The sequence below is a fragment of the Myxine glutinosa genome, chromosome 4 (genome assembly GCF_964187855.1).
Source record: "Myxine glutinosa chromosome 4, kmMyxGlut1.1, whole genome shotgun sequence".
Classification (NCBI taxonomy): Eukaryota; Metazoa; Chordata; class Myxini; order Myxiniformes; family Myxinidae; genus Myxine; species Myxine glutinosa.
The window spans coordinates 127,838,321-127,848,203 of record NC_136264.1 but is presented as its reverse complement, the minus strand read 5'-3'; the positions used below and the strand labels follow the sequence as shown (position 1 = coordinate 127,848,203).

Here is a 9,883-nt window from a genome sequence, read left to right as displayed (position 1 = left end):
ACCTGGCCAAATTCCTGACAAAAATGTGGGTGGCACGTCTCCTGGTTTTCTTGAAGGTTTCTTCTGCGAGTGGCATCATTGGCTGTGGGTGGAGGGCACTGGTACTCATGCTACTGCCTGTGACGGGAGACCTGTGTGTGCATAACAAGCCCTATTGCAATAAGCTCCCAAGTAAAAAGGAAACATGGATACCTACAAATGATGTGATTGGATAAACCAATGAGCTGCATCATGCAGCAAGAGAGAGCTTGCTGAAAAGTCCCTGCCCTGAAACCCTTACCATATAAGGCAGTGCGTTGATGCATCATTTTTAGAGTACCCTGGAATGTAATGACGTCACAGCTGAAAAAAAAAAACTCACAAGTAAGTGCTAGTACACAAGACAGCTGGCTTAAGGTGCTCTCGGAATTGCAAGCCACCCGCCACCATTGAGGCTCCGCTGAAGAGCCCAAGGACGACAGTTTGTAATGTAATCGCATATCCCCCCCTTTCAATCAAGAATTGATGGCGTAGTTAAAACTGCTACAGACTTGGGCACGCTACCTCAGCTATACTGCGAACCAGTGAGCAGAACGAATTACCCCATTAAGATAAACTAGTTTCAACACAAGTAAATTAAACTCTTTAACATTTTCACTCAAAGGCTTTTAAACAATTATTCCACCTGCAGTTCACATAATTCATCCTTCATTCACAGTGGCGGACTAAAGATTACAAGAAAGTACCTGTGCTGTATTTACATGTGACGTCATACTGTTCGGTTACCGTGCTCATATGTTATCCGGATAATACACGACATGTGTGCCGTACATAACGTTCTCGGAACGACACACACCAGTCGAAAAAACGGCATTTTATTCAATATTCCGATGTTACCAATACCTTGTTTTAGACTTTAACGTGTCAGGGATGCCGAATCCGTTTAATGGTCAGGGTGAAACTAGGTGGTTTGCCATTGCCTTCCCAGCAGTAGTTAGGGAAGGAATTTGAATTTGGCCATGGTGCCGGCGATAGCTCGCCTACTCTAACGTCCATCCGAGGGACGGCGCACACCCACGCTGCCCGTGAAACACCGGGATGAGAGTTTATAGCGGGGTCGGGATTCGAACCTGGGCTAGGCAGTTTAGATGTGAGTGTGTGCACCTCCAGCACACCCTGCTAGTTATTTACACATACTTTACATGCATATTGAAAAAAAAATAAAAAATCTGGAGTTCATAGAACACCTTACCCTGCGCAATCTTGAGAAACAAGGCCATGGGCGGGGTTTGCGAGCGGCAAATTTGATTGGTCAAGATGATGTTAAAATGCCGTAATATTTTGTCCAACTACGGCCAAACGGAAGGTTTTTGAAAGTGCCAGAAAGGCGATTTATGTTCTTCATAGTACAAGTATATAATTAAGTTGAATTTTTTTTTTTTGGAAAGTTTGAAGAAAAACTTTTATGGGACGTTTACCGCCGTTGATGCAGTATCTTTTACACCACCTTATGTAACATGTTATATTAGTTTTTCATGCCTGTTTGTGTTTTTTATGACATCATTAAAAGCAGCAAGTTTCTTGTTTGGAATAATTTTCAATTTTGTTTGATGCCAGCCTTTCAGACAGACTAAAAAAATTATCTCACTCCTCTGTGCGCACACGCCATCAGGACAAGCTTCCGTAGCTACAATTTGCCAAATTCAGAGCCAAAGTACTGCTAAACCGCAGATTTGTTTTGCATTTCGTGTTAAAATACAACATTTCATTGATATAAAGTCGTTGCTCGATGATAAATTGACGTCTGCAGATAGACAGACAGACAGACAAAGTGAACCAACACATTGTTAACCCCGCTTTTCACTTCGCGTGCACTTTGGGTAAAATTGAGTTTGCTGTATCATTGTGGGTACTGTATGTCGTTCTGGGAACATATGAAACGCTCACCCCCTTTCTTAACCCCGCTTTTCGCTTCGCGTACACGTGGGGTAAAATTGAGTTTGCTGGACCATTGTGGGTACTGTATGTCGTTCTGGGAACATATGAAACGCTCACCCCCTTTCTTAACCCCGCTTTTCGCTTCGCGTACACGTGGGGTAAAATTGAGTTTGCTGGACCATTGTGGGTACTGTATGTCGTTCTGGGAACATTTGAAACGCTCACCCCATTTCTTAACCCCGTTTTTCGCTTCGTACACGTGGGGTAAAATAGAGTTTGTTGAGCTATTGTGGGTACTGTATGTCGTTCTGGGAACATTTGGAACGCTCACCCCCTTTCTTAATCCCACTTTCCGCTTCGCGTACAGGTGGGGTAAAATGGACTTTGCTGACCATTGTGGGTACTGTATGTCGTTCTGGGAACATTTGGAACGCTCGCCCCCTTTCTTAACCTCACTTTTCACTTCGCGTGCACTTGGGGTAAAATGGAGTTTGTTGAGCCATTGTGGGTACTGTATGTCGTTCTGGGAACATTTGGAACGCTCACCCCGCTCCCACCCCTAGCTTGTTGTCCGCAGCAAATTTGCCAAATGAGGGCCTTTGTATGAAGTTTCACTCTTTGACCGAATTCAGGGGACTTCCTTGGGCATTTGCTCCTCGAGACAAAGCGAGCAGAATGTATTTGCTTTTATCAAATCAGTGTCGCGCCCACGGTATGTAGGCGCTGTCAATTGCTTCTGCTATAAAGCTATTAGCTCAGCATTGCGGCCTTGACCCGAACAATTTGTGCTCGGAAAACATGCTTTCCAAACCAGGAGGCTTAATTTGACCTTGCGTTTGAAATTAGGTCGCAGGAAAACGGTGCCTTTTCATCACGATGAAGTGTGATGAAGTCTTGATTATAGAGAAGTTTTCTTTGCGAGTTGCATCGTCGTACTCATACGTGTGCGCACGTCCATCACTCATGGTAACTAATCCCGTGATTAGTCATTTGGGAGTTACACAGCTGTCCATGGCTCTATTTATCCCGGAAGGTTCTCCAACCGGTGACCATTTCTGATGGCATGTTCCCAGTGGCTGCTCTGCCGTCCATCTCTTCAATGGGATCGAATTGCATTGGCCATGATTCTGGCTGCCTCATTACTCCTTCTATTTACAGTTTTAAATGTTTTCGTCCAGTGTTATGTATTTCCCATGTTCTGCGCACTTAGTATAAGTAAATAGAGATGTTTTCATTTTGATACGTTTTCACTTTTCTGCCAAGCCAAGTATTCCCAATTTGCCCTTCCACTCACTGTGCATAAACCATAATAATAACTTTACACCATGAGGTGCCTCGGGTTGCCGGAGCATTTTCATTGGCTAAAGAGTACAATCCTGGAGGGGTCGCCACTCCAACGCAGGATACTCGAATGGCTTATTACAGCCGGTAAGCTGGTACTCATTTTGCTGACATCAGAAGGATGATAGGCAGAATCAACCCACCTGATGTTATGTGGCGGCACGACAGGGGCTAAAATTCAAGACCCTAAGATTTTAAGCCAGCTACCTTAACCGTTAAGCCAACACCAGACTTACTTTGCATTCATCACAACATCTCCTACTTTTACCTTCAGCATCTAACACTGGTGGAGGTACTTGTTCACATCTCACGTGCGTACAAAGGACACTATAAGGAGACATCATTGTACCTCATAATGAATTAAGAGATAAGGGATATACCTGGGATTCCTGCACAACTAGCTGGGTTCCCATATGAGAATGCAAACACATCCATGGCTAGAAACTCCCCACTCCTCAAGAACCGTATATAGTAGTTTGGCTTCATCCAGTCTCGTACTCCAAAAGATATCTGTATTTGAAGGTTCATGTACTGCAGTAGATCTCAGCGTAGTAAACCAGCCTACTTCAGGCCACTGGTGGGTGAAGGCCTCACTCGACTCGTGTTGAGGGGTATTTGGTGGACTCGTCAGGCTTACCAAGCGCGACCTGGCCAGAGTGAGCAGCCATATCTAATCCACAGCAGCCAGTGGAAAGAAACAAGTATTTAGGGGCTGAATCAGAGCTCCCAGCACCATATGATGTTTGTACACCGGCACTACATCATCTTTCTGGAACCCTGATTATAGCCGAGTACCAACAACATGGCTTTCTGCACATGGGCCCCCAAAATTCCAGTACCTGCAGGCAAATGCCGCAGTTGTCACGTACAAGAAGTGCGGTTTGCCAGAAGTGCGGTTTGCCAGAAGTGCAGGTCTCTGTGCTTTCCGCATCTCCGAATTGCAGTCCTTGCATTTTCTCTCCGTCTGTCTTCGCCTCTCACTCCATCACGGTTCCTGCGCACACACGTATTTCATGGGAGCAAACAGCGAGAGTGAACGTGCCTTGCTAAAAACACAACCTCCATGACCCGCAGTATTTTATTGACCAAGAAGTGAGCTCCAAAGAACCTGTCGAAAGCCTCTGATGGAGCTACAGCCTGACCGCTCTCGGAAAGTGTTCTTTTTTTTGTCTCCATAAAAGCAAAAGGGTAAAGCTTTTCCAAAACCGCTGTCAGCTTTCAACTCCATCAGTGAGGGCTGTGGAAATCTATCTGCTTGTCATGCTGTTCCTAGCTGTTTCACATGCTCCTTTTTTTTCTTCTGTTTCTATCGCTGTTATGGTTTCCCATCAACTTCTCAAGCCGACATGGATGGATGTTTGTTCTACTCCAGTCTATTCCTCAAACGGAACCGTTGCTGCAGAGGACCAAATGCATTTGTAAATGTAATCGCGCTTCCAAATTCAATCATCGCAACAAACAGAACACACCTAACCGAAGCAGAAGATTGCGTAAAAGTAATTCCTCCCCCCCCCCCCCCCCCCCCATGAGCCCTGACCTAGATATTAATAAAAACAAGACCAAAAGTGTAACAGCGGCATAGCCGGGCTTCTAAAATAATATAAACCACAAACACATACGATTAGCTTTTTAAACAGTCAGTAATGCTGCTTATTACATTAAACAAATAAATATGGAGAAATCTCGACATCCATGAGGTAATTTTACTTATAGAACTCAGCGAAGATCTACGGTAATCTATGTACCCCACAAGGGTTGGAGGTGTGCTCATTTACCAAGCAGCTACCTAGCGCTTGCCAAGCCAGCCGTTCCTTAACGGTTTTGAATGGAGTGCTTGCTCGAATGCTTTAACCACTTGACGATCTCTCCACAAGAACCTTGGAAAAATGAACACACACCCAATGTTCTTGAGATCCGACCATAGAGAGACTGTAATCTATATACCCCAAAGAGGAATGTAGTCTAGTAGGAAGACTAGGTCCCCCTGCACCCCCCGGAGATATACTTCTAATCAGTGTTTCTAGATTGGAAAAAATGTGTAGAAAATGACTAGCTATGGCCCCAAGCTGAAAAAATGTCCCACATACCATTTTTATGCAAATTACTGCTGCCATTATCAAAAAAACGATTTTTGACATATCTCAGCCAATATTGCAGATAATTGAAAAATGAAGGTGTCTAGACCTATGTTTTGAAGGGCATAGATCATGATAGAACTATTCATAACATGATTACATGTGTCTATGGTATACTAGTATGCTAATTAGTGCTTTATTTACAAAATAATCACAGTTTTACGAAATAATAGACTCATATTAAGGTCCGTCTACACAGACGTTAACACAAAGTTTTATTTTTCTAAATATTACAACTGTCAAAATAGTCCTAGCACTCAATGTGACCACTCTTCTCTTGCTTGTTTTAGATAAACATCATTAGCATTAGTGATTCTACACTGAGTCAGTCATCATCATTTTCATCGAAATCGTCAGAGTCAAACTCTTCTTCTCCTTCCTCTTCCTCCTCCTCTTCGTGCTCTCCTGTGTTCAGAAGATCCACCAGTGAGGTTGGTAGGATGGGACCACTGGACCACATTGGTTTCAACAGTCCTTCATCAGTCCTTATCCATCCTTGCTCCTCATAAGGTTTTGGCTTTTCGATGATAGGTTGATCGGCTCTTTTGTACAATGCTACGCGGTGGTTCACACGCTGGATGTGCGGCTTCAGGGCAGACTGGCATGGAGGAAGGCGAGCCAGATCAACCTTGGACTTGGATGTGAGGGTCTTGTCCTCTCCCACCATTTTTCGTAGCAGCTTGGCACGGACAATGTCCACTGATGACTCGCGACTCTGGCCGTACATCACACAGGTGAATTTTTCTAACTGCCTCTCCACCTCAGGGTTGGCATCCCAGTTGTCACCCAGTTCACCGAATGCCCTGTGAAACCTGGGATTCTTCTCCAGCTTTTTCAAGGGCCCGACTTTTCCCTTCCCTTTGAAGGCACTGGTGCAGTCTTCTCCGCTGAACACATAGTACCCCAGGAGAGTGGCACAGTAGTCCTCTCCCAGGGATTCTGCCAGCTCAGAGACGTTGACAAGTTGGCGATGCTTCCCTGACCCTGTATCCAGGTACACCGTCAGCTTGATGTTGTGGGCATGGTGGAGCAGGATCAGGAGGATGTCTGTGTCCGGTGTTCTGACTACAGCGTTCTTGTATCCGATGGTAGCAGCATGATGGAGGTACAGAACCACCCTGGTATCAGTCTCTTCCTGGTTGCTGTAGATCGTGGGGAGTTCACGTACCTCGACCTGAAACACAAAAAGGCACCGCATTTCAATCACCAGTCACTGCCAGTTTCAGATCTAGACAAACATCACAGGTAATCACCTTTTTTTCAGGAAAAATTACAAATTGAATCGCCATTCACGAAGGGCTTTCAATTTTACCTTGCCATTCGTTGAGGCAAGTTGGTGGGCCTTCCCCTCCACGATCAGCACAGCCATCTCTGTTCTCTCCAGCCTGGTAGCTGCCTCTTGTCCACTCCACACTTTCAGAAGAAGCTGGCACATCTGCTTTTTGTTGTCGTCATTTGCAAGGAACATTTTGAAGTCATATGGCTTCCTGGTTGCTGGTCCAGCCAGAATGATCTTCTCTGAGCTGCCCCGCCTCAGCCTTTCCTGCGCTTTGATTGACTCAGGATGGTAACTGTCAGTGGAGAACAGAAAGTGCTGCTTGGCCACCATCTGATCAAGCACCTGCAAGCATATCTCACCACATGTTGGGGGAAGGTTGGCAAGGGTATGCAGCAGCGCCATTCCATCCTGGATGAACAGGGCATCCTTGGGGTATTGCAGATCTTGTGGTGTGGTGTCCTCTAAAAGGTAGTGCAGAATGGAGGCTTTGTTGGTTTTGCAGAAGAACCCATCTGGTGTCCCAAGGCTAGGAGGCACTGGCATCAGGCAGTACTTCATGAGTTCTCCCAGGTCTAATGGCTCATCTTGACTCTGAGACTTGACAAGGAGCAGGAATGCAAGGTTGCTTTGCTCCTGATACTGGATGACCTGGAATGATAAATGGTGATTGGTTGATATGTACTACAGGAAGGACTACAGGTGAAAATTATTCATGTGCTATAAATTGGCATATTTACAATCTTTACATTGTTCATTGATGTGCACTGTCTTTAATAAACAAATTTGGAGTTCAATCTTGTATCTCAATATAGCATGTACAGGACGCCATTTAAAAATACAACATAAAATACAAAAGCACTTGGGTATTGGATTACATCCTTACCTTGCCCTGTGAGGATGTTAGTGTGATCTTCTTGTTACTAGCCTCCATGGTCTTGAGTTTCTTTCTCTTGATTGGGTTGAAGAAGCTCTCAGGTTCTCCGCTTTCCAGGCGCCTGATGAAGTCAGCTTTCGCAGCTTTCCCCACAGCTTCTGCTTGTAACACATCCATCTCAACATCCATGGGGACGGGAGCACCAGAGGCCAGGCAGTAGAGTTTGTCCTTATCAATGATGGTGAACGGATTGGTGAAGTTCTTGATAGTAGTTAGGGTTCGCTGAACGGCCTCCTCGCCTTTTCTGATCTCTGCCTTCTCTAGTTCACGATGTCTCCCTGCTCTTGGGCAGTCTGGGTCATCGATGAGATCCACCATCTCAAGGGTCTTTTCATAGAACTGTGCCCGTGCTGTGGTTGTTCGGCACCATCTCTGGTATGCCCCAAACTGACTGTACAGGCCAGCAAAGCCACCTGAAAAGTGAACATATTTTAATTGCATAACCCAATCATTAAAAGGGAAATGTTTTGTAAGAGCAGTTTACATCATATAAAGCTGGTTTCTACAGTTTCAAATGTATAATGTACTGAAAGAAAATGATGTACCTGATGATTTAGCAAAGCGCATGAACGTTTCTTCCATTGTCTTGTCGACAGCACTGAGTGCCCCTGGTATCATCGAGCGAGCCACTGCGATTGCACCCATAGTAAGCAGGTCCTTGGCCCCTGGGTGCGTGCTTTCCAGATTTGTCAGGTGGACTTCCAGCCAAGTCAGATATCTGTAAAGTACAGAGAGGGAAATACTGTAGACATTTATTGGAATAGCTCCTCTCATAATACATGAACCCAAGTATCAATTAAAATCTACTCAGTGATGGTTATACATTTTACCATGTATGCTACACAAACCTGGAGTAGTTGTGTCCGTCAAAGGCGAAGAAGATATCTGCCATCTCTCCGTTACACTTGTGAAACAGCTGGAGGTTGTTGGTCTTCACAGAGTGGAGGAGCATGAAGACAAGATGGCAGTGGGTAATGAACGACATCCAGAAGGCAGCTGTCTTCCCCAGGTGGCCCTTGCGCACCTTTTCCTCAAAGGCATGGTACTTTTTGATGAGGAGTAGAGTTGAGGGGTCTTTGAGGGCTTCATCGAGGTGCTCTCGGTTGCAAGACTGGGTCATTCTGAGAAGCACAGCAGGGTCAGAGATCATGATGTTCTCCTCCTCAGTGAATCTCTCCATCAACAGCCTCTCCATTGCCTCACACACTGTTTTGAGGCAAAAGAGGGACTTTGCGTAGGCCTTTCCACTGAGAACACCTTTGAGAGATCCACTTGTTACTAGTTGTGCCTCAAAGAGAATCTCTGCATATCCAGAACCACGCATCTTGTGTCCAGTGAGCATCCCGATGTAGTTCATGGATGTGTGGAAGGGTCCAATCGTTACTACATGACTAGCAAATTCATTTGGCCAGCGCCAGATGATGGGAAGGGCTTTCATGCAGACACCCAGATCAAATGTATTCAGGACCCATCTCTGACCCACCTCAGCAGTTGCTGCCTCGGAACGCTTCAGTAGCTCACGAACAACTGCGTTGTCTGTGATCGGTTGGTGGATAGGCGTGCAGTAGTCGACTGTTGATTTGCTGGGTGGGGGAGAACCAGTTGCAGAGGTGAAACCCCCTAGCCCAGGCACAGGCTGCAGGCCACAGCTTCCGATGTATCTGATGAAGAGCCAGATGTAGTACTCTTGCATCGTAGTCAACAGATATGTCTCATGTTTGGCATTAACAAAAGTTTAAGTTACACCGACATTAGGAACATACTGTACATAGATGAGGCTAGCTTTAACGTTAGCTAACATGGTGCTAGCTGGCTCAGCTGTTATTCTGCCTGTTTATGATTTCATGCAGAAACTGAAGTCAAGAGTGTGAGTAACATTATAGTTAGCATCTTACCTGGCTAGATTGGAGGATGAATACCAAGAACAACACACAGATGGAATGGAAGACTGAACTTTCAACTGAGGTATTCAATAACATCAACGTTACCAATTGATACGAGCGCGCGACATTACCAATTGATACGAGCGCGCGAGCGCGCATGTTACATGGATGGAAATGTAAAATGGCAGCTATAGCAGCACTAATTTGGATCTCTAGTCTGTCATTTCTGCACTGTGATTGGATAACATAAAAAAATATGTTTGGGAGTTAACAGCAGGAGTTGGTAGATTTTACGTGGGCTGGGTGAGAAACCTTTAAATAAGCAAGTGAAAATCTCTCGCAATACAAAGTCAATGGTGGGAAGAAAAGTTGAGTGGTACCAATGTTACTGCCA

The 9,883-nt window shown here is 45.2% G+C and overlaps 1 protein-coding gene across 1 annotated transcript; it reads right to left on the bottom strand.

Moving 5' to 3' along the window:
• Positions 1–5,573: 5,573 nt before the first annotated feature.
• Positions 5,574–9,299, bottom strand: LOC137440200 (uncharacterized). Its single transcript, XM_068136509.2, has 5 exons — positions 8,455–9,299; positions 8,152–8,324; positions 7,556–8,019; positions 6,706–7,320; positions 5,574–6,567 (listed from the first exon to the last, which is right to left on the bottom strand). Exons 1-5 carry the CDS (start codon positions 9,297–9,299, stop codon positions 5,719–5,721), a joined length of 2,946 nt encoding a protein of 981 aa, XP_067992610.2. The 3' UTR covers positions 5,574–5,718.
• Positions 9,300–9,883: the final 584 nt, after the last annotated feature.

Excerpts from the sequence above, each read along its gene's own strand:
- LOC137440200 (XM_068136509.2), bottom strand. The coding sequence starts at position 9,299 with ATGCAAGAGTACTACATCTGGCTCTTCATCAGATACATCGGAAGCTGT. Across the intron at positions 8,020-8,151 it reads GCGCTTTGCTAAATCATCAG|GTGGCTTTGCTGGCCTGTAC; the intron begins GTACATCATTTT and ends TTCACTTTTCAG. Across the intron at positions 6,568-6,705 it reads TTGCCTCAACGAATGGCAAG|GTCGAGGTACGTGAACTCCC; the intron begins GTAAAATTGAAA and ends TTTGTGTTTCAG.